The sequence below is a fragment of the Papaver somniferum genome, unplaced genomic scaffold (genome assembly GCF_003573695.1).
Source record: "Papaver somniferum cultivar HN1 unplaced genomic scaffold, ASM357369v1 unplaced-scaffold_150, whole genome shotgun sequence".
NCBI classification, from domain to species: Eukaryota; Viridiplantae; Streptophyta; class Magnoliopsida; order Ranunculales; family Papaveraceae; genus Papaver; species Papaver somniferum.
This window is the reverse complement of record NW_020624377.1, coordinates 5234892-5260693: the sequence shown is the minus strand read 5'-3', so window position 1 is coordinate 5260693 and position 25802 is coordinate 5234892. Positions and strand designations below refer to the sequence as shown.

The 25802-nt window shown below is 37.1% G+C and overlaps 3 protein-coding genes across 3 annotated transcripts; 1 reads left to right on the top strand and 2 right to left on the bottom strand.

Annotated features, from left to right (window-relative positions):
* The first annotated feature begins 937 nt into the window (after positions 1 to 937).
* On the top strand, positions 938 to 3312 carry LOC113336060 (glycine-rich cell wall structural protein 1-like). Its single transcript, XM_026582051.1, has 3 exons — positions 938 to 944; positions 2033 to 2311; positions 3101 to 3312. The coding sequence occupies exons 1-3, from the start codon at positions 938 to 940 to the stop codon at positions 3310 to 3312; spliced, it is 498 nt and encodes a 165-aa protein (XP_026437836.1).
* Positions 3313 to 8824: 5512 nt separating this feature from the next.
* Positions 8825 to 10034, bottom strand: LOC113336139 (protein EXORDIUM-like). Its single transcript, XM_026582131.1, has one exon. The coding sequence runs from the start codon at positions 9943 to 9945 to the stop codon at positions 8986 to 8988; it is 960 nt and encodes a 319-aa protein (XP_026437916.1). The 5' UTR covers positions 9946 to 10034; the 3' UTR covers positions 8825 to 8985.
* Positions 10035 to 23552: 13518 nt separating this feature from the next.
* LOC113336110 (protein EXORDIUM-like) lies at positions 23553 to 24780 on the bottom strand. The gene has a single exon (XM_026582107.1). It carries the CDS (start codon positions 24659 to 24661, stop codon positions 23714 to 23716), a length of 948 nt encoding a protein of 315 aa, XP_026437892.1. The 5' UTR covers positions 24662 to 24780; the 3' UTR covers positions 23553 to 23713.
* Positions 24781 to 25802: the final 1022 nt, after the last annotated feature.

Genomic DNA, 25802 nt, shown 5'->3' with positions numbered 1-25802 from the left:
CACTAAAAACTAAAAAACTAAAAACTGGATTCAGTTTTCGTTTTATCTCTGCAGAGAAACTCCCAGAACTGAATTCATTGCTAAGAAAAAAATCTAGAGAAGAGAAGATCATGAAAAGGAAAACCCTATTCTTGTGAATCCACAACGCAAAAGAAGAACTGGCTAGGGGAGTTTTTGAGAACGGAAGAAACATAAAACCAGTACCTCTCACATCTCGTTTAGAACTTCAAATCTGTTAACAGATCTCGTTTAGAACCTTTTAATAGGTTGATTCAAGGTAAGATCTAACTTCAAAGTTCATTTTGTTTCATTTTTTTTTGTGTTAAATTGATTGAAAAATCATAAGGTTTCATGCATGTTGCTGGATATGAGGAATCTGAGTTTGGAAAGCTAATGAAGGGTTTAGAGAGTGGTTCTTCCTCCTAATTTGAAATCCAAATTAATTTTCAGGTGAAAATTTGAATAATTTTTTTAATAATTTGAATGGGTTTTTCTTTTATATGTTGTATTGCTTGGTGATTTTATTTGTATTTGAAGAAATTAGTTGAAATCAGTTGAGTAATATGATTGCCATCGTGAAAAATTGACATGCATGTTAACTGATTGATGAAATTTCTCATAGAAATTTAGTTTGTTCCTCATGAATGACGAGTTTCAATGCGATTCTGTTAGGAGATGGGAAAAGGCAATTGAATGGGATTTAAAATTTGTGGTCATATGTAAACTGATTGATAAATTGTCTCTTCATGATTTCTATCTAAAACCCATGTCTTTAAATGTTTAGATTATCAATATTTCAAACAATTTCAGTGAGATTTTGATTATGTGACACCCATGTCTTTAAAGGTTTATCTAAAGCAATTGAATTAGCTTTAGATTCTGCTCACAGCAATAGTAGTATTAATGAAAATCATTGGTTTGATTGAACATTAGCATCATGTCAGGTGAGTCAGGTACACGAATTTCCTACATTTATTCTCCTACATTTGTCAAGTCTCTGTTGTTTTTAGTTTCTTAGAATATAGTATAACTATTATATGTCGTATAAATGATGATTATAGTATAACTATTATATTTCTACTTCATGTAAGTATTATAACTATCAACTGTGACATGAATTGTTAGCTTCTTATAATTTGAAAATAGTGTCTCAGACTTGGAGTCCTTGGAATGAAGGCAAGTGGTCAGTTTATATAGTGGTCATCTTGCTAAACCTTAAGACCCAACTTCATCAAGCCCCCATGTGGCTGCCCCGTAACACCATCAAATATGGCATGTGCATCTGAACCTGAACGGATGAAAACCTCATTAGAAAAATCACCAAAGAACTGATGAAGTAGAATGATCACCTGAGTCCTGACTCTTAATCGAAATCATATTTATCAGAGTTTCTTACATTCTGTTACAAGATATGGCAAATACCAGCGCAAAACTAACAAGTCTCACTCAAATGTCCAGAGCCTGTCACCAACAGACAGGACTGCGAATATATCTTTGAAAGTTCTTACACCGTATAATCTACCAGTAACTTTATACATAGTAGTCTAAATAAATACCTAAAGATATATACATTCATTATTCAAGATCGTTGTTGACATGTTGTTGGATTGGAATTCTATAGATATGGATACATCTGACTGAGTATGCAGATCCAAATCCCAGTGACTACCACCACCACTACTTCTTCACTGCCTTTTGCTTTTCTCCTACATTCTTTTTGGCCGTCTGTTTTATGGAGTTGTCTTTATATATCTCTATAGTGTCACACTTTGAATTGATTAATCAAAAACCATTATGGCCATTCAACTAGTACTCTAAAACTCTTTTTGTTTCTCTCTTTACTCAACTTGTTGTGATATTACTTGTATGAAGATTTATTTGGTGATCTTAGTACTTATTCCATCATCGTAGATGATGATTGAAGAAGAAGGTCAATATAAAGAGCTGCAATGCTTGTTAGTTGTTGGCTAAGAAAGCTAAAGTTGTGGAATTTGTGGTTGTGGAATTTGTGGTCGCGTTGGTGATGCTGGAGGTCGGGGTGGTAGTGTCACTGGAGTTCGTGGTCGTGGTGGTGAAACTGGAGGTCGTGGTCGGGGTGGTGGAAATGTTGGCGGTCGTGGTCGGGGTGTAACTGGAGGTCGTGGTGGTGGTGTAACTGGAGGTCTTGGAGGCGGTGAAACTGGAGATCGTGTTGGTGAAACTGGAGATCGTGGTGGTGGTGGTGGTATTTGTGTTTGGGGAAGAGGAAGAGGAACACCAACAACAACACCCATATCTTCGACTCCTTCTCCTCCTTCAATTTCTGAAGTTTGTTCATCTTCTGGATTAGGGCTGCACAAAACCGACTCAACCCACCAACCCAACCCACACCCGCCTGAAATTACCCGCACCCAACCCAACCCACTTAGGAGCGGGTCGACTATGGGTCACAACATCAAAACCCATCGTATGGTGGGTCGACTGTGGGTGACAACTTCCCTCACCCGACCCAACCCACCCACCCATCTAAATATTTCTAAATTAATGTTAACCCTTAGATTCCCTATCCTAGATGAACCACATCCATTGAAGTGATAATATATAATGCCTAAACCTAATCATCAATAGATTCTCTTCACTGAAGAGTCTTTAATCAGTTCCCTTCAACGACAGTCTCAGAGGCTCAGTTTATTTTTTTCATTTTCTCTTCGCTTTGTAAATCAAATCACAGCATCACCAGCAGCAATCAATCAACATCGTCACCAGTAAACCAACAACCAAAGGTGAGACTAGGAATCATTGTAATTTGTAAATACTAATTAGGGTTTTGTTTCCTAAGATTGATTTTGGGTTGGCTTATTTCAATTGGGTTCTTAATGTAATGTTCATTGTATTTTATGGTGGGTAACCCACCATCCACCCGATCCAACCCACCGTAATGTGGGTCGGGTGAAAATCGACCCATTGTAATGTTGGGTTGGTTGCGGGTGACAACTTCTGTTACCCACCATCAGTGGGTTGGGTGACGGGTGAGGCCAAACCCGACCCAACCCGACCCATGTGCAGCCCTATTCTGGATCACCAAACGTGGATTGACTTGCTGGTCGTGGTGTAACTGGAGATCATGGTGCTGGTGGTGGTGTAGCTGGAGGTCATGGCGGTGGTGGTGTTTGGGGTAGAGGTACAACACCAGCAGCACCCGTTTATTCGACTCCTCCTCCTTCAATTTATGAAGTAGGTTCATCTTCTGGATCACCAAACGTAGATTTACTTGCTCAAGAAGTGCAGAAAACTCTTAACTGTACAACAAGTACCAGCAGTTTCTCTTGTTAGTTTAGTTCCTGTAATTCACTTTCATCATCTCAGACATAGCCCATTCTGTTGTACTTGATGATGTATCTGTTCCTGCAGAAAAAAAAAAACGGTTATACCCGCCACCCTACCCTACCCGACCCTCCAGAGAATGGGTTGGGTAGGATCTTACCCGTTTAATGGCGGGTAGGGTGGCGGGTGAAATTTTTCTTAACCACCAATAAACGGGTAGGGTGACGGGTATAGGCCATATCCTATCCACCCTACTCGTTGTGCATCCCTAATGCCGTCTACACCAACATCATTGTTTGGTGCAACTAAGAAATCAGAGCTGCATTATTAATGGTATTATGGGATTTGGGTATAACATGTTTCTTGAGCAGAAGTAAGATACTTTGGCGCCTAAATTTGTTTTTATGCATTTGTTATGGCTAGCGTGCAATATGCTAAGCTAGCATTAAAATTAAAATAATGAAAAAAGCAAAAATACTATTTCTTAAGAGATCACAAATTGTTAATTTTTTTACTTCGGATATATATGTTGCCTTGGATTCTAGGTAATAATTAACTTTAAATTTACATGATAGATTTTGAATCAAGAAGAATTAGCTACTACGTTGCTAACATGGATATCAAATTGTTTGTAGGTGTACCGATCCATAGGGATATTGTCACATGGATTTTGATACACAGCTAAGCCAATTAGTAGCCCCATAAGCAGCCATGATAAATTGGGAGTTGTGGAATATGAGCATGTAGTTGAAATAGGTGAGAGGTTAAAAGTGAGATTATAGGGTTTCTGAAAGTGATTTACGAGAGGTTGAGTATAAACACTAATCGCCTAAACCAAGAAAAATGGTTGTACAAGGCTGCTTCAGTCATAGGAGAGATTAGGGATGGTCTTAAAAGTTAAAAAAGGAAGCAGAGAGAAAAAAAAAGATCATAGAATAAAATAATTACTCTGAGAGGTTATGAGAAAGTCGTGTTTTAGCTTGGTGAATAGATGACATATTTATAGCTGAATATTCTAATACCAGATCGGTGAAAATAAAGAGTACTTGCTGTGTGGAGCACTTTTTATGTCTTTTCTAGAATAGCTAGGGAGAAACTAGGCTGAACCATCCTCTTAATTCACCGCATTTACTCTTTTTTGTGGTAAAAATAGGTCGTCTATCTCTCACATATGTTGTAAACCACCATACTAAAACCCTAATCGATATCCCACTATTTGTGCATGATTGATGTGTTTAGAGGGAGATATATTCTTTATAACCGATATCGTTGGCCAAGGTAAAGAAATATTATCTGATTTGTGAGTATGACTAGGCTGAGTCACGTGAAAAGCAAGGGGTGCCATGGAAGTAGTGTGTAGAGTGTGAAAAGAGTTGAGGTTGGGTTCTATCTCTACATGGATGGTTACACATGTCATGTAGAGGTTGAATTCTTGCATATGAGTTCTTGAGCTTGTGAAGCTCAGGGGATCTTATCCACGTTTTTGGATGAGCATATGCATGGTTCAGACTCAATTTACTAGTCTTGAGTGTGTTTGAGAAGATTAAAAGAGGAATGTTCCCTAAATGAGGCTTGTGTCCAAGTCTTGTATTTGTATGAGACTCTTCTGATGAGCTGGTTTGACTCGGGTTATTTATGAGGATTGTTTGTGCTTAGGTTATGTAATTAAGTCTCTTCGAAGTCAGCTGGTATGTGTTCGAGCCAGATAGAGAGACTTGCATGCCTAATAATGTCTATATGAGACCTTGGATCACTTTTTTTGACAAGTGTATCTCGTAGGAATGTTCTATGAGTCAGTTATGACTGTGTTTGTATGGTGAGGACGACATGACCAGTGTATCTCGAATGTATGTTCTAGGAGTCTATCATAGGGATCATAGTCAGAATAACTAGTGTATCTCGCGGGATTATCCAAGAGATCTCAATAAGTGGATTCGGGGCCTAGAGTATACATGCAATGTTGTTATCTCTTAGCTATGTGCTCGTAATCACTCTCTGAGCTTAAATAAGAGCAAGTCGTACTTACAGGAGACGGGATGTCTTCACTCATTCTCATTGGTCAGCCATGAAAATTTATGAGTTTATAGAGCCCACACGACTAGCATGTCAAGCAGTGACTATTCTAGAAATTATGACATCAAGACTAGTTGTGTCTCGCCGGGACATATGTTGAAATCATGGATGTTCATGCTCATGATTCATCCAGTGACGTTTCATGAGGTTTTAAAGACTCCATGACAAGTAGTATCTCGCAAGGATGTGCTTGAAATCACGATCATCCATGTCTTGCGGGGAGGTATGTTACAAATTTTGGTATAAGTGCCATGAAGACCAAGGACTGAGTCTCTCTCGTGAGATTTGCGTTTTGACCCATGGGAGATAAATTCGTCTTCCGACAACGAGGGATGAAACTAAGGATGGACTTGTTTTTTGGCAATGAGGACTAAGCTTCATCTTGAGAGCTCTCTTTTACACCCAGACTTTGCATATCTTCAATATTAATTTTGTTGAACCTTAAGTACGATTGTTGGTTCGGAGTGATGATTTGACCTTAGTTGTAAAATTACCATTTTGCCTCTCATCTTGAAATGACAATTTTACCTTTCGTCGAAATTTACATCTATAGAGCCTACGAGGAATATTTTAGAATAGATTATGTGTACCGAATCTCAACGACAATTTTTTATCCACAAGATAGTTTTCAGATATATGCCACTTTTAGGTCTAGATCATATTGTTGAAAATTCAGGCTAAAAGTGAGGATAAAACGCTAAGATATGAATGTTGTACTTCCAGCTTCAATCCTCGATTTGGTGAGTAAGGACGCGTCCCTTGAAATTTAAACTAAAATCGAATTAGGTTTCACGGAAAGAATGCGTGGTTACTGGTTAACAACTTCAATGGTCTAGACCTAAAAGTGGACATATACCTTTGACTCCCCGTGGCAAAGGTAAACAAATTCTGAAACTTGTATCACGTTTTTATTCACAAGGTTCATTTAGGTTTAGGCCTATTCCTATGCACGTGCCAAAATCTGATATTTGGAAAACGAGGACATATACCTCTGACTCCCCGTGGCAGAGGTAAACAAATTCTGAAACTTGTATCACGTTTTTATTCACAAGGTTCATTTAGGTTTAGGCCTATTCATATGCACGTGCCAAAATATGATATTTGGCATATATGTACCCACTATGGGCATGCCAAACTGCCAAACCTATATGCCTATATGTTAGAAATAACATATAGGCATACACAACGGAGTTTCCAGCGAGCGATAGAATGTGCATTGCTAGATGGTCATAATATCGCTTGTTGGTCATTCCAGCGCCAGCACTGGTCATTAGAGCGCTCGCTGACTTGATCACCGCTCAGAAGTTCCTCATCCAATGGCTATCATTTTCCCCCTCTATTAGTAAATAATTTCAATATCATCTCAACTCACACCAGAATTTCTAAATCGCTCTAGAATTTCTCAATCCCCAACTCTTTTCATTACTCTTCCAATTCCTCAGAGAGCATGGCTGATAATGTGAACATGGCTGAGTTCGTAACAAATGAACATGCTGCCGAAAATCAAATATTTTTTAATCATGCCAATATGCAAAGTGAAATTAGGAGAAGTCAAATTAGGAGAAGGCAATTTAGGAGGCGAAAACCAAAATTCACTATTGCGGAAGATGAATGTATTTGCAGGAATTATATTTCTTTTAATGAGACTTTATTCGGAGATGCATTACATCCCCAAACATTTTGGCAAAGGACTTTTGGGAAATTTCAAGAACAAACAATGAACCCCAACAATTGTGATGTTACAGAATTGAGTCAGCGCTTCTCTACAATCAATCAGGAAGTTACTAGTTATGTTGTTTTACTTCGGAAATACTTTCCCAAATATTGTCCAATATTTATGTTTAATTTCTTAACTGTCCACTTAGTCTAAGTCCTAAGTTTTAATATTTGTTTAAATGTATCTCTAATTAAAATTTAAGATTGGATTATGAATATGCGTCAAATTTTCGAATTCAAACTTTGAATTAATCATTAATAGTCATTTTATAAGACATAAAACTAGATAATAATAATTTGAAAAATAAAAATAATTAGACTTTAAAAATAAAAATTTGGGACAATGTTCTTCATCTTGTTTATCTTCTTCATTTCACAAAACTTCCAATCAATGCGGTCATGAACGGAGTCTCCTTTGTTTATCTTCTTCTTTGGCTTCAAATTTGTTTTGCCTTGATTTTCCTTGCCTTGAACTTTTCTTTGCCTTTTCTTAGTTGCAGTTTTGACTTGGTTAATATCCCAAACTTGAAGACTTCTTTGCTTCTTACCTATATCTTTATAACTATCACATATCTTCTTAACTGTACCTTCAAGCACTACTCTAGAAAAATCAAGTTGCGTTGCCGAATCAAGTTGGGTTAACTTTGCCATTTGGGAAAAATAGAACAAATAAATTAGATTGAGAAATAGAGAATAGATCGAGACAAAGAGAAATTTTTGTGTAAAAAATTTGGGGTAAGTTTTGAGTTTGAAAGTTACATATTTATAGTGATAAAAAAACTAGCCGCTGGCGCTAGAGTCAATAACGCTAGCGATGAAGTCATTATCGCTGGCATTTTTACGAATATCGCTCGCTGGAAAGTCTATTGCTCAGTGATTTTTCCATAGTGGCGCAATTGGTTTGCCACGCCACCTGATATTCCAAACCAGCTTTTTTTTGGCATGTGCATAGGAATAGGCATTACAATGCAGATTATGGATCCCAAGCTAAAGTTAGAGCTGCGAGAATGTGTCACGATGTAACAGTGACGGAAATAGGGGGCAGCTGAGGGGTGTTTCCAGCAACTCCCAAAAATTTAAATACACCCCAAAGTTGAATTTTTCTTGAATTTTTATATTTAGCCCATCATAGCATTTTAGCCCACCTAAGTTCTCAATCCTTCCTGCTTCCTTGCCCTGCGATGTAGATTTTTCCCATGAGGGTTTTAAAATCACAAATGTTGACTGTGAGTCACAGAGATTGCACAAGTTTAGTTGGTCACTGACCAAACCAAATGTTTGTTGCGGGGAAATTCTGGATCGCGTTGACATACACTGCAATATTTAAATTACAAGGCAACCAAATTTAGGTGGCGGTGGAATATCCCTCCATTTACTTCCTTCTTACTTCAACAACTTTCGGGAGAGTTACTGTCCACTAATGAAGCAAGCGCAAACCCTATAAGGACCACTTCCAGTTGTAAAACAAGTTTGCTACTAAATGTAATCATCGATAATCTTGCAAGTCTTTTAATCGCTACAGCCTACAGATCATAATACTCTCTGAATGCCGTAAATTAGGATTGAAAAGTGACAACCAAGCACTACGCGAGCAATGGGAATTGAGTATAATGAAAGTCTTGTTGTGAACCATAAAAGGCAGTAGAGAAGTAAAATTCTTCACAACAATAAATTTACTGAAAAGCAAAATTTTATCAAGCAATTGAGTTGAATTGACAGAACAATGGCAAAACTTTAATTTAAAAAAGCAAAAGAAGTGTTTTGCTCTTTTTCATTGATTTAAAAAAGAATGAATAAATTGTTACACTATCATCATAAACTTAAAACCCTCACTAAACCCCCTCCCTATTATACATATCTCTCTAATATTGTGTACATATCTTGGAGAAATCACTAGACCAAAGTAGAGCAAGTAGAGGTTGCAGGATCAAACAATGCAGGCAACAAGAATTTCCTTCCATTAGCGCCATTAGCGTTGTAACTTGCACCACTACTTGAATCAACCAACAAATTTCCAGGATAACCAGGGTAAGCTCCGGTTCCATAAATTCCAGTACAAGCTGAAGAAACTTCTAATAGAGCTTCAGCTGGTCCTTGAAAATACCCATTTCCGAATGGATTAGTTGCTGTTCCGGCTAATAAACTTGCAAGATTGATTATCATTCCATCAACGCCAACATCATTGTTTGGTGCAACTAATGGCGATCCCTGTGGTCCATAAATTGGCTGATGGAAAGGCCAAGCACATTGACCGGCACATTGAGTCTCAGAGTTCCCAACCCAAATGTATGCAAATTTGGATTTCTTTGAAGCAGAAATTGAAGAACCATGAGTTCCACATCTGCTAGAACAGAACCCGTCGACGGTAACATCGGAAGATGTCAACACGACATTAATGGTATTCCTCTGTTCACCTCTGGATGCCAATCTAACGATTTTCTTATTGCTCAGAGATTTACCCAAAGAGTACTTCTCATCAAAGATTTGCCTCCCTAATTTCAAAACCAATGAAGTGGGTTTCCTTGTAGAAGTTGGTAGATGGTAGTATTTCTCTGTTTTCTTCCACCATGTAGAAACAGATGGTTCATTTTTTGATTGGGTTGAAGTTGAATGAATCGAATTGAAGAAATCAGAGATGATAGCTCTCTGGGCAGGTTTGAAATTACCATACCAGATCAAATTAACAGAAATCTTCCCAGAAAGAAGAGCTCCTTTGTGGTATTTTAATGGTATACTGGGTTGTTCTTGTACTAACTCATTGAGTTTCCTTCCAGTAGCTACAGAGAACTGAAAGAAAGAAACCAATAAAAGAGCATTCAGAAGAAAGATCAAAGAAGTAGAAGAAGAAGCCATTGCTGTTTAACTGAGATATCAAAGTGAGAATTGAATTGTAAAAAAGGAAAATAGAATCAAGTTGTAGAAAAGAAGAAGAACTAGGTTGTTTGATTTTGATGAGAAGTGAAGAGAACGAGAAACGTGTTTATATAGTCAGAGAGTTGGACTAATGGAGTCTGGGATACGCCAGACGTGGAGGGACTAGGCAGGAGTGAGGAAAGAGACAAACTATCAAATTGCCTATTCTACCCTATAGATATTTCCGAGTTTACACTGCTGATTAGTCAATTCTAATCATTCTAGAGGAGGATATCTGGGTAAATTCAAAACAAAAACTTTTGTTACGTAGTGATGCGATTCCAGCTGGGTTGCAAAATGATGGGTACGCGTAAACTTGTCTACAGACTCTCCACAACCGGTGGGGATGTCCTATGAAAGGAGCGTGCTGAGCTGTTGAAAGTTCCTGCGCGAGGATAAATTGTCCTGTGCCGTGTCTTGAAGTGTAGACCAATCGAGCCAGACAGGTTTATAATGACAGGCGAAAGAAAATGATATTTCATTGTTAATGAATATCAGTAATTATTCTTACAAGAGTTGTCAGGACATTACATTTATAAAGAGAAACTAATCTACACTATACACGTGTAGTCATAACAGAGATTGGTGGCAGAAAATATAAGGACAGACACTCTAAAGATAAGGGCACATTACCCCCTCCCCCCTCAAACTGAAGTGCATATGGATGAACTTGCAGTTTGTCTCTGAGATAGCCAAATCTGGGACCATATAATGCTTTGGTGAAGATATCAGCCACTTGTTCAAGAGTGGGAACATAAAAAACATCCAAGGCTTTAGATTGTACCAGTTCTCTGACAAAGTGAAAGTCCAGAGCAACATGCTTCATTTTACTGTGCTGAATAGGATTAGAAGCTAAGGAGATTGAGCTGATGTTGTCACAACCTAATCTGGGAACAGCAGGTAGTGGAAAATGAAGATCATTGAGGATAAAGCAGACCCAAACAAGTTCAGCAGCACTATGAGCTAGAGTTCTATATTCTGCTTCAGTGCTAGATCTAGCAACTGTACTTTGCTTTCTAGATGACCAGGAGATAGGATTGGCACCCAGAAATATGCAGTAACCACCAGTTGACCTTCTGTCATTAATATTACCTTCCCAGTCAGCATCTGAAAAACCCAGTAAAAAAGAAGAACATTTTGTGAATTTGATACCATACTCTATTGTGCCTTTTATATATCTAAGAATTCTTTTGACAGCTTCAAAATTAGTAGTGGTAGGATTCTGCATGAATTGGAAGACCTGATTAACAGCATAACAGATATCAGGTCTGGTCCATGTCAAATACTGAAGAGCTCCAACAATTGACCTGTATTCTGAAGGATCAGGAAGTAAGGTACCATCTGATTTACTTAGTTTGATTGTTGCTGAGGAAGGAGAAGAACATGCTTTGGCACCAGTCATATTGGTTTTCTTCAGTAGGTCAAGAGCATACTTGGATTGAGAAAGATGCAGAGCATAGTTATCTCTCTTGACTTCTAAACCCAAGAAATAATGTATGTTGCCTAGATCCTTGATGGGAAAACTAGCTTGCAGTTTGGTGACAATATTATGCATATGATTTGAATCATTGCCAGTGAGTAAGATATCATCCACATAAACTAGGATAATTGTAATGAATGATCCAACTTTGTGGATGAACAATGAAGTATCAACATATGAGGTAACAAAGCCAAGAGAAATAAGAGCTTGAGAAAGTTTAGCATACCATGCTCTGGGTGCTTGCTTGAGTCCATAGATGGATTTATGAAGTAGGCAGACATGATTTGGGTATTGGGAATTAATAAATCCAGGTGGTTGAGCCATAAATACCTGTTCTTGCAGATCCCCATGGAGAAAGGCATTACTCACATCAAGTTGAGTAATGGTCCAGTTGAATTGAATTGCAAGAGAAAGAACAATCCTCACAGTTGTTGGTTTGGAAACATGGCTAAATGTTTTTGTGAAGTCAAGTCCTGGTTGTTGATGAAACCCCTTTGCCACTAGTCTTGATTTATATTTGTACAGTAAACCATTTGCATTATATTTGATCCTGAAGACCCATTTGCATCCAACTACATTTTGCTCAGGTGAAGAAGGCACATAAGACCAAGTACCAGCATTAAATAAAGCTTCATGTCCCTGAAAAAGGGCTACCTTCCATTTTGGATTCTTTATTGCTTGAGAAAAGCATGTTGGAACTGGAGATGCTTTATCACTTAAGTAAGCTGCAGGCAATAAATGTTTAGTAGCAAGCATAGTTTTTGGTTTAAACACACCTCTCTTAGCCTTAGTAATCATGGAATGATCATTTTGCGGAATGACCTTAGTTGTAGTAGTGGGAGTGGAGGTAGTGAGTATTGGAGGAGGAACTGACTCAGAAATTGAAGGAGCAGTAGAAACATCACAAGTAGGAATGATGGATGGAACAGTTGCAGAAATAGTATGAGATGAAAAAAATTTGAAGGGAAAACTGGATTCATTGAATAAGACATGTCTAGAGATATATACTCTGCCAGTGGTGAAATCATAGCATCTATAACCTTTGTGATAAAGACTATATCCTAGAAAGACACAGTGCTTACTTCTAGGTTGTAACTTATTTGATGTATATGGTTTCAGCCATGGAAAGCAGGAGCAACCAAAGACTTTCAAAAAATCATAATTAGGAGACTTATGAAAAATAAATTCAAAAGGAGATACAAAGTTTAGAGCTTTTGCTGGTAATCTATTGATTAGATAATTTGCAGTTTGAAAAGCCTCTACCCAAAACATGGCAGGGAGACCAGATTGAATCAAAAGAGTTCTACCAATGTCCAAAATATGTTTTTGTTTTACCTCAGCAACACCATTTTGCTCAGGTTTTTTGGGACAAGAAAAATCATGAAGAATTCCTTTTTGAGTAAGATAAGCTTTAAGAAGATTGCCAGTAAATTCACCACCATTATCAGTTCTAATACATTTAACAGACAAAGAAAAGAAGTTTTCAATTTGAGTGACAAAATTAATGAAGACTTGTCTGAAATCATATTTATTAACTAGTGAAAAGATCCAACAATACTTGGAGTACTCATCTACAACATTAGCATAGTAGTATGAGCCTGAAAGAGAGCTGACATGACAGGGACCCCATAAGTCCATATGAAGAAGCTCTAAAGGTTGAGCAGCAACAGTATTAGAAAGACTAAAAGGAAGTTTGTGCATTCTTCCTAGTTTATAGTCATTACAAAATAAAGGTGTGCTAGGGACTTTAGGTAGTTGTAATTGATGGCACATTCTTTGCAAGGTTTGAAAAGATGGATGTCCAAGTCTTTTGTGTAGAATATCACTGGTGATGAGAGAACTGGACTATGCAGCAGGAGCAGTGTGTGAATTAAATTGAATAGGGTAAAGACCATTTTTATGTGGCCCTTGCAAAAGGATCCTATGAGAGGTCAAGTCCTTCACATAAAAACCAAAAGAATCAAAAGTTAAAGACCAGTGACTGTCTGTTGTAAATTTGTGAACAAACAAAAGGTTTTGAGAGGCTTTTGGCACAACTAAAATGTTATTGAGAGTAAAGGAATGATCATTCACATGTTTTAATGAGTGTCCAATATGAGAGATGTGCATACCTTGGCCACTAACTGTTCAAATCATCTCAGCACCATCATAAGGAGAAGAAGTAGTCAGATTAGAATAATTAGAGGTGATGTGATTGTTAGATACACTATATGCATACCAGGGAGAATCATCAAAAATATCTGCAGCTGCTAACATTGCTTGAAGATTTGCTGGTGGAGGTTTGCCTTGATAGGAGAAATTAAGCCTTTGGTGACATTCAGTAGCATCATGATTCTTGCCTTTGCAGATTTGACAAGGTTCAATTTCAGAAGTAGTGCCTCTTCCATAGAAAGGTCTTGAGAAGAAATTAGGATTTGGATGTCGACCACGTCGACCTCTTGATCCACCTTTATGGAAAACTGAGTTTGAGTATGAAGGTCTAGGAGTGTAACTAGAAGTAGGTTTGAACTGTTGATAATGTTGAGCCGCAAAAGCTTTGGCTTCAGAATCAGTTTTGGTATTGGGTACAACAATTTCTTCATTCATGAGCAGATTGAACAGTTCCTTGCTTGATACTGGCGGATTACGAATTCTAATGGAAGTAGCAAAGGAATGATATTCTAGAGGCAAGCCAGATAAAACAGTTACCACCATTTCAGTGTCTGAAATTTGAGATCCTGCAGCTGCAAGTTGATCTTGAAGGCTTTTAATCTCCATTAGATATTTTGATACAGAACTACTCATTTTGAGAGATTAAAGCTTGGTACGAATATGAATCACATGAGTTGCAGAAGTATGAGCAAATCTTTCTTGAATGCTAAGCCACAATCATCTAGAAGTAGCAGCACCAGCAACATAACCAATAGTTGAATAAGAAATTGTTGATTGGATCCAAAGAAGAAGAGTTGTATCTTCAGCAATCCAATCTTGATATTCAGCTAGTTGAGCTCTTTTGGTTCCTTGATCAGGACATGGAAAAGAACCATCGATAAACTTTTCAACCTGGAATTTCTTGAAAAGTGGTAACATTAAAGCTTTCCAGGTGATGAAATTATCATCCTTGAGTTTCAAAGGGATTATATGAGTAATAGTATTGAGAGGAAGTGTGGAAAATCGAACAGTATGTCTTTGATCCATTGAAAGAAATCAAGATTTGAGATAAAATTGAAAAATAGAAATCAAGATTTGAACAAAACAACGAAAGTGAATGAAGATAGAAGCTAGTATGATGAACAAAACAGATCAAGAATTTGAGGAAATCTTGATAGAAGAATCGAATTTGAAAGAAAAAATCAAAAAATAGATCTGATAAAATTTTGCAGGAAGTGAAGAAACAAAGAATACCGGAGAAAAAATAATCTTCACCCAAGAGAGTATCTGTGAATTACTGTTGCAGGAGAAAAAGAACACAAAGTTTTGTTAAAGATGAAGAAAAAATCACCATTGAAGGATCAAAAAGCTTAAAAAGCTTAACCTGCTCTCGGTACCATAATGACAGGTGAAAGAAAATGATATTTCATTGTTAATAAATATCAGTAATTATTCTTACAAGAGTTATCAGAACATTACATTTATAAAGAGAAACTAATCTACACTACACACGTGTAGTCACAACAGAGATTGGTGGCAGAAAATATAAGGACAGACACTCTGAAGATAAGGACACCATTAGTTTATGCGAATTGGAGCCATGCCACAAATCCAGCCCCACAAACCAACACGCCACGGCTTAGAGTATGACTGTGCAAGTGCAAAAGACAAGTAGATTTTTCATTTTGAGTGGGCAATAAGACAAGTAGGTGTCGATTTGGAAAATGGACACGTATACTTACACTTTGACAGCTGTCTAGAGTATATTCATTCGACACAATGGAGTGGAATGTGCGCATTTTGGACCAGAATGATATGTCTTGATCCCAACCTATAAGGCGATCGATGGCTACATAGATATTTTAATTTTATTGGACTCAATGTGTACATGATTAATTAATCTAAAAAATATCAAAACTTAAATTGTTCTGCGCTAGAAAGTAAGCAAAATAAAACGTCGTAGAGTTCAAGAGGTGAATTAAGCTGGGGGGTTTAGACTAGCTACAACTTGTGATCGTGTAATGGAGTTTCACGGGAACTGATGCATTGGGAGACGAATCATATAGTTTTGAGTTCCTCCATAATTCATACTGCCATATGCATATGACTTCAATTATGTTACTGCATTTTTCATCACTTCCGTCACATGAAGATAAGAAATCAGAGCTGCATTATTGAATAATAATCATATTATCGGATTTGTGATGGCTCTGGCACAACCTCTAAATGTCTTTTTATGTTCTTTTAATGGCTAGCATGCAGTGTGCTAAGCTTGCATTAAAGTAATGAAAAAAGCCAAAATACTCTGCGTTAAGAGATCACAAATTGTTAATTTATTACTTCCGATATATATGTTGCGGCCTTAGATTCCTGGTAATAACTAAATTTAAAGTTACAAGATAGATTTTGAATCAATAACTAAATTTAAAGTTACAAGATAGATTTTGAATCAAGAGACACAGGGGTACCAAATTGCTTGTGAGTGTACTGATTCATAGACATATTGTTACATTTATTTTGGTACACTACCGAGCAAATTAGTAGCCCCATTAGCAGCCATGATAAATAGGACGTACTGGAATATGAGGCAGTAGCAACGACGGAGGCACATTGAGACAAATGAGGTCCGCGGACCCCACTTGTTTTTAAACTTCAATGTAAATTAGCTTAGTTTTGTTGTGATTTCAACCATTTGTGGGGACAAATTAGGCAGGAGGAAATTAAAAATGTAGGTTTAGTTACCCAAAATCAGTGAGAGGATAAAAGTGGGATTATATGGTTTCTGAAAGTGATTTACGAGAGGTTGAACATAAAAAGTCCTCGCCTAAACCAAGAGAAATGGTTGTACAAGGAAGCTTCAGTCATAAGAAAGATTAGGCATGGTCTTAGGGAGGGAAGCAAATAGACAAAATAGATCAGAAAATAAAATAATTACTCTGAGAGGTTATGAGAAAGCTTTGTTTTAGCTTGGTGAATAGATGACATATTTATGGTTGTTGAATTCTCTAATCCCGTATGGGTGGAAATAAGGATTACTTGTCATGTGGAGCACTTTTTCCGTCTTTTCTGAAATAGCGAAGGATAAATTAGGCCAAGTTTATCATTTTATTCCACCATATCGTTACTCTTATTTGTGGTGAGAAATAGGCTGGGTATTTCTCATACGTGTCGTAAACCGCCAGATTATAATCCTCATTGATATCCCACTATTTGTGTGTAACTAAGCCAGCATATGGGATGATGTGTTGAGACGGAGAGATATTCTCTACAACCGATATTGTTGGCCAAGATAGAGAAATATTATCTGATTTGTGAGCATGACTAGATGAGTCACGTGAAAGTAAGGGATTCCATGGGAATTGTGTGTAGAATGAAAAGAGTTGAGGTTGGGCTATATCTTCTCATGGATAGTTACACATGTCATGTAGAGGCTGAATTGTTCCATGTGGGTCCCTTTCTTGAGCTTGTGAAGCTCAAGTGAGCTCATCCACGTTTTTAGATGAGCATGCGTGGTTAAGAATCAATTTACTAATCTTGAGTGTGTTTGAGAAGATGAAAAGGAGGAATGTTCCCTAAATGAGGCTTGTGTCCGAGTATTGTGCTTGTATGAGATTCTTCAGATGAGCTAGTTTGACTTAGGTTATTCAAGAGGCCTGATGGGGATTAACTCATGAGACTAATTCTCTTCGCGGTCAACTGGGACATGTTCGAGACAGACAGAAAGGCTTGCATGCTTAATAATGTCTTTATGAGACCTTTGATCACTTTTGTTTGACCAGTGTATCTCGCAGGGATGCGATATGAGTCAGTTATGACAGTGTCCGTTTTGTGAGGACGACATGACCAATGTATCTTGAAATGATGTTCTAGGAGTCTATCATAGGGTCCATAGGCATAATAACTAGTGTATCTAACGGGGTTATTCAAGGAATTATATAATAGGCCTCAATAAGTCGAGTCGGGGACTAGAGTAGACATGAAAAGTTGTTATCTCGTGGATATATACTCAGAATCATTCTCTGAGCTCAAATAGGGGGAAGTCGTACTTACAAGAGATGAGATTTTTTCGTTCAGTACCCATAGATCAGCCATAGATGTTTTATGAGTTTATAGAGCCCACAAGACCAGCGTGTCACGCGGGGTACTATGCTAGGAACCATGGCATCATGACTAGTTGTGTCTCGCAGGGACATATGCTGAAATCATGGTCGTTCATGCTCATGATTCATCTAGTGTATTTTATGAGGTTTAGAGCCTGCATGACAAGTAGTATCTCGGAAGGATGTGTTATGTAATCACGGCATCATGACCATTTGTGTCTCGTCAGGACGTATGCTAAAAATCGTTGTTATAAGTGCCATGAAGACCAGGGGATGAATCTCTATCATGAGAGTTGAGTTTTGACTTATGAAGGATGAATTCTTTTTCTGGCAACGAGGGATGAAGCTAAGGATGAACTTGTCCTTTGGTGACGAGGACTAAATGATTAGGGATGATCTTGTATTTTGGCAATTCAGACAGAACTTCATCTTCAGGGCTCTCTTTTACGCTTGGTCTTTGAACATCTTCAATATCAATTTTGTTGAACCTCAAAGACGACTATTGGTTATAAATTAATAATTCAACCTTAGATGTAAAATTACAATTTGGTCTCTGATATTGAAATGATAATTTTACCCATTATCGTAATTTCGCCATTTATAGGGCATACGAGGAATATTTTATAACACAATATGTATACTGGATCTTAGCGACAAATTTTAATCCAAAAGATAGTTTTGAATAGGTCTACATCATATTGTTAAAAATTTAGGCTAAAAGCGAGGATAAAATGCTAACATAGGAATATTGTACTTCCAGCTTCAAGGCTCGATTTACGAGTATAAATGAGCATGTGAAATTGAAGCCTTTTAACAATGTAATTGAATTCAAGATTTGTACTCCTTGATTCAACCGAACACACAAAGTAAAAATTTTCTGATGGTACTTAGAAGATAGAGAAAACAAAAAGCTTTGATGTCATTGAATAAGAATCAAATCATCACCACTTATAGGAAATTTGCATCTATTCAAGATGCTTGTTCATCACCAACGTATATCTCAGAAAACATCAATAATGACTATTGGAAAGGACACATATGTCACGCCCCTAATCTTAAACCTGCTTAGCCAATACGATTATAGCCTAATCCTGAAGTAACAACATCTAGATAATTGGTCTTAAGGAATATAATTACATAAAGTAAAACAAAACTAATTCTGAAGCTCTCTGATAATTTATAGATGAAACTCCCAAAAGATATTAGTATATATGTGTATTGTTTTACAAAACAACAACAATTCATATATATGAAAGATACAAGAAACGTTCTTAATCGAATATCGGTTTAAAACTACTGAAGCGAATGTCTTCAAGTACACCATCTCTTCGGAAAACTGAAACTGAAGCGAGAAAAAGTGAGCACATCATCCCAAAGGGGTGCCCAATGGAAACGTATAACTCTCAAGTAATCACTAACATGCTCCACAGTACTAAAGAATATAAATTGAAAGAAAAAAAGAATAAACTAATCATACAACAATTTATGCATCACGAAGCAAGTGTCACTCTAACCTCGCCAAACTCATTGGAGAAGACGACGCGAAAGCAACCCTAATCAATAATAATAACATCGTCCACACAGAGTGCTCATACAAACCATGATTCAGAATATTACCATCAAGATCAGAAAGTTAGACAAACAAGTATAATATGCACACGAGTGATTTTCCTCAAATAAAATAGTATATATAATATCATAACGGATGAATTACCGCCCTACTACTGTAATATTCAAACGAATGAGTTACCGCCCTACTGTATTAATAAGCATAATATTATAACGGATGAATTACCGCCCTACTAATGAAATAGTTATAATAATATTTAAACGGATGAATTACCGCCCTACTAAATAATATTGTCGATGGATGAATTACTGCCTTACTTAACTTAGCTAAGAGCCATGGGGAACACAGACACTCCTCGCAGGGAAATCTCACAATGCATATCAACACAACACATCATAACAACACCGTACATACAAATGCAACATATACGTCATACTCAAGATACAAGAATAGTAAATCAAAGTATACACTACCATGCTCACGGAGTAGTAAAGACTCATCATGCTCGCAGAATATATGAAAGCTTAATGATTACAAGAAGATTACAGAGTTCCCACCTGATTTGATGACAAGCCATGCATACCTCGAGATCCACTAGTTCATCCATTTGATTCGATCGTTGTTAATAAAGAGTAATTGTTATCACACAAGCACTCTAAAAGATTAGCCAAAAGGATCACACAAGACTCATAACATAATCTCATACAATTCTCTAATTATAAGCTAAGTGAACTATCTAATGGTTTTAAGCCCATTTATGATTCTACACCTTTTTATTATCTATCTTTAACACATCTAAGGTTAATTAATTCAGTTAGGTTGGTTCTATAGTCCAATAGATATGTCTTAAGAATGTAGAAGGAAGCAAAGGTCAATAAGGACCATAAGGGTCCAAAATATTAAACTAAGAAAACATGGCACTAAGCCCAAGCCCATTGGGCCTGAACTGGCACAATCCATTACTCTAAGGCCTGGCCCATCCCGGTCAACAAATGGTCAACGTCCAGAGTCAAGGTCAAGGTCAAGTCAACTGAGTCAACTCATGTCAAGATAAGTAACTCAGTGAGTCTAAACGATCCAACTCAGTCAGACGGCTGAGTCAACTAAACTAAATCCCAAAGCACAGGCCAAAGAACTCGTGCACAATCATTGTAACAAAAACATACCAAGACTCAAAAGATGCATTTCTAACTCTCATATACCACCCTACAGCTACACCAAAATACAATCCTTATTTCTAATTCTTGATCCTCAACCAATTCTAGACTTGTCACTATCTATATTCATCACAGTTGACAAAATCCTCACATGCAATACTCATTTCATCTCTATCACATACTGACTCAATCTCAGTTACTTCAACCACCAGTAATCCATAACATCTTCAATAGCATCACCAGTTCCATTCATACACCAAATACCCATCAGTTCGGCTCAACCAATACTCAAAACATTCTTATCATCAACGTCAGTTCAATGCAATTTAATTCGACCCATATCTTCACACGTAGTTTCAGTTCCAACACCATCAACTTCAATAGCACCAGAACAACTTGTAACTCAGCTGGAATTCAAATTCATTTGTCTTACACACTCATTCATCTATCACCTACACATTCATACTACAACTGTTGCAACCTTTCTCTACCATCTCCATTAGTTTCAACAATAACTCAAATACAGAACCTCCATTTTCATGAACTGAAATCTTAGAATCACCACAACCACAATCAATTCATGTTACTAACTTCCCCCTTTCTAATTCATTACAGCCTGTAAACACCTCCACCAGTTCCATTAATTTTAGCTCAATTCTACCAACCCTAATTTCTAATTTTGGGGAAGAACACAATAAGGAAACCTAATATGTGATTCTCGACTTCTCAATCAAATTAAAATTAAACCTCTCATAACCATTATAACTTCAATTCAAGCAGTACCCAACTCTTCTTCGAACCCATCATTAAATTTAGTTCCCTCATCTAATCTGAATCACCAAACCCTAACCTGAGACTCAAATTAAACTCCATGTAATCATCTCTACCTTAATTTAAGAAAAAACCCACTTATAAACACTCAAAATATAACAAGTTCGTAAAGAAGATCGAATCAATTGAAACCCTAAATGCACTTACCATTTCCTCTTCTTTCTGAGATCGATAAGCTTCAATATCATCTCCACCAACAATTCAAGTCTTCTGATCTTCATTGATACTATTTCAGACTTCAAGATTTTGCTTCATCGATTGTTTCAGGTGAAAGAAGAATTTGCAGAGAAAAGAAAACAAGAACAGAGAAGAAAAACGAATAGAGAAGAAAGAAGAAGAAGAAGAAAAGATAAATGAGCTTATCTGCTCGGTTCGGTGAAGATAAGGCAAACCAAAATTGTTAAAGGCACTGAAAACTTGATACGGTCAGCTTAGGCGGCTAAACTGCAAGATGACTATTTTTCCTCTCAAACAAATATCTAATGAAATCTTCTTCTTCCGGTATCCGAATGACACGCTCGAATAGTCCATCTCGCATAACTTTTCGAGATCTATCTAATGATACTAGTTTCGTAGCTAAATTATTGTTATCTTAATCTCTATTAATTAAGGTTCATCTCTAATTAATCGAGTCAAAAGCGGTTTACTCACCACTTGACTGATCTAATAGCGTTGACGTGTCTGAGTGTCCTTACACCATCTCTTGAAATTCAAACTAAAATTGAATTAGATGTTACGGAAAGAATACATAGTTACAGGTTAACAAATTCAATGATGGCTATTGGAAAGAAAGAGAGGACACATACCTAGGACCCTCCGTGGAACTCATATCACATTTTTATTCATAACGTTCATTTAGGGTCACAATGCAAATTTTGAATCCAGATTAAAGTTTGAGCTGTGAGAATTTGTGTCGCAATGTAGGTTTGCCCATGAGAGTTTTTAAATCACAAATGTTGACTGTGATTCATGGAATAGCACAAGTTGGTCACCGACAAAACCCAAATGTTTGTTGCGGGGCAATTTTTGATCAAGGCGATACTAACTTCCCAAGTGAGATTATTTGGAGTCGATATTATCCGTATAACGTAAACTTTTTCGGATGGCTTCTATATTAGAAAAATTGATAACGATGGACAAGCTTTTTTAGAAGGGGTATGAATGTGGATAGGGTGTGTCGATTTTGTGAAGAAGATGATGAAACAGTGCCCATTTATTTTATGATTTTTGGCGATCAAAGAGAATTTTGGATTATATTGTCGATGGATGCAACTTCAATTGGAATCACGATAGTTTCCACGACTATAAAAGCTTGGAGTCATGATTGGGGTGATGAAAGACTTTACCGTATATGGAGCAATTTACCGGTTGCAATTTGGAAAAAAATGTACTCTAAAATCTTCAATCAGAAAAGAGAAATTTGGAAAATCTAATTCGAGATATTAAGATTGAAGCTTATTTTTTGGGCGGAGTCAAACACTAAAATGTTGGGTTTGATGGCTAACATGGTGATAGCTTTTTTGGATTCATATTTCTATCGACTGTTTTGAGTAGGATTTGAGATTTTGGGTGGATGTTCTTTTAATTTCTCTTGGCCCATTTTTCTTTGTCCTCTTCTTTACGTGTTTGATTCCTAACTCGGGACTCCTTTTTTTTGTATTGGTTGTATTTATTGGATTGGAATACCCCTAAATACCTCATTTTCAATGAATTTTCCTATCGACCCGTTCAAAAAAAAATCCATCACGTTGGCATACATGCAATTTTTAAATTACAAGGTAACAGAATTTAGGTGACGGTGGAATAACCCTCCATTTACTTCCTTTGTACTTCAACAACTTTCGGCAGAGTTACTGTCGACTAATGAAGCAAGCCCAATTGGTAGAAGGACCACTTCCGGATCCAGTTGTAAAACAAGTTTGCTACTAACTGTAATCATCAATAATCTTGTAAGTCTTTTAATTGCTACAGCCTACAGATCACAGTACTCACTTATCTTTAATTTACACTGCTAGAGCCGTCGACATATGCATGCCTTTTCACATTTTACTTCTCTACAGGAATGAAAAATTAGTAATGGAAATTGAGTGTACCGAAAGTCTTGTTGTGACCATAAAAGGCAGTTGAGAACCATCTTAACATTTCCCTTTTGAGATATTCCATTAAGAAAATCTGTTTTCTACTTCGGGAGTAAAATTCTTTACAAAAATAAATTTACTGCAAATGAAAAAAGAATTATCAAGCAATTGAGTTGAATTGACAGAACAATCGCAAACTTTAATTTTTTTTGAAAAAACAAAAGAAGTTTTTTGCTCTTTTTCATTGATTTAAAAAAGAATGAATAAATTGTTACATTATCATCACAAACTTAAACCCTCACTAAACCCCCTCCCTATTTTACATATCTCTCTAAAATTGTGTACATATCTTATTGAAATCACTAGACCAGAGTTGAGCAAGTAGATGTAGCAGGATCAAACAATGCCGGCAACAAGAATTTCCTTCCGTTAGCACCATTAGCGTTGTAACTTCCACCGGTGCTTGAATCGACCAACAAATTTCCAGGATAACCAGGGTAAGCTCCGGTTCCATAAATTCCAGTACAGGCAGATGAAACTTCCAATGGGGCTTCAGCCGGTCCTTGAAAATACCCATTTCCGAATGGATTTGTTGCTGTTCCGGCTAATAGACTGGCCAAATTGATCACCATTCCATCAACTCCAACGTCATTGTTAGGTGCAACTAATGGTGAACCTTGTGGTCCATAGATTGGTTGATGGAAAGGCCAAGCACATTGACCAGCACATTGAGTCTCAGAGTTTCCAACCCAAATGTAAGCAAATTTGGATTTCTTTGAAGCAGAAATTGAAGAACCATGAGTTCCACATCTGCTAGAACAGAACCCATCAACAACAACATCAGCAGAAGTCAATACAACATTGATTGCATTTCTCTGTTCACCTCTGGATGCTAATCTAACGATTTTCTTGTTACTCAGAGATTTACCCAAAGAGTACTTCTCATCAAAGATTTGTCTCCCTAATTTCAAAACCAATGAAGTGGGTTTCCTTGTAGAAGTTGGTAGATGGTAGTATTTCTCTGTTTTCTTCCACCATGTAGAAACAGATGGTTCATTGAGGGTCTTTGATGGAGTAGAATGAACAGAACTGAAAAAATCAGAGATAATTGCTCTCTGGGCAGGTTTGAAATTACCATACCAGATGAGATTAACAGAGATTTTACCACAAAGAAGAGCTCCTTTGTGGTATTTTAATGGTACACTAGGCTGTTCTTGTACTAATTCATTGAGTTTCCTTCCAGTAGCTACAGAGAACTGAAAGAAAGAAACTAGTAGAAGAGCATTTAGAAGAAATACCCAAGAAGCCATTGCTGTTCTATTAAGAAAATTGACTAATGAACAAAGCTGAGTATTTCTTGTGAGAGAATTGGAATTGGAACTGCAAATGAAGAGAAGTAAGGAGAGAAGAAGAGAATTGGTGTGATTAGAACAGGGGAATGAGAGGGGTTTATATAGTGTTTGTTAAAATGTGGGAGTGAGTGTAAATATTAAAGGGTAACGCGTCTTTTAGTGAAAAGAAATTTCATCTTCATCTTCTTTTTAGCCCTGCCCTCCGTGTTACAGCTAATAGTAGTCCAGTCCTCCTCTATGGCTACTATCTCAGCACTACTAATGTACAAAAAGCACTACAGCTTAGTTACAGCACTCGTTTTAACTTTTTGGGTAGTTGTTAGATCTCTACCTATTATGCCCCTATGCTTTATGGTATATTGCGAAGTTTTCTCAAGGATTGTTAGAAGTTGTGGATAGTGATGAAGGGTGAAAATGGAAAGTTAAAGAAAAAGTAAAGAGACGTTGAAGGCAAGTCAGAAAGAAAGAGAAGAAATCCAGGCTGGTGGTGGTGGTGGATTTAGGGATGTGTGTGGGGACAACTGGTTATTGGGTTTGTTAATTTACTGCTGCAACACAGTACTGCATACTGTTCTCGTGAACTGCAGCTAATGTTTCAAATTTTGTTTTGAGCGTTTTGGGTAATTACTGACGTGTTTGGCAACATCCATGATTTTGTGTTTAACTTTGTCACTTATGTAAGTTGAGATTTTATTTGGCGCTACCGAATTCCACACGGGATCGACAAATTTCCGAGGTTACAAGTGGTTTTCGGCTTTTCACTTGGCACTGGTAAATGATACTTTTCTATGGAATTTGGTAACCTACTATGATAGTTTTGTTATTTTTTTTATATGAATGTTGGGAACTTACTTGTAAATTGCAGACTACGTTGTGTGTGTTATCGAGTTTGGTTGTGATATTCTTGAATAGCAAATATTTGGTTGAGGAAATAAAGAATGTGTGGGGTTTGGATGTTCATGCTGTGAAAACGACTAGAATTGACAATTCTTAGCTGTACCGGAGCTAGCTATATTATGAGGTGGGTTTCAAATTTCATTTTCAAATTGTTATGAGGTAGTGGTACTGGTATAGATTATTTGAACTTGGAGTACAAAAC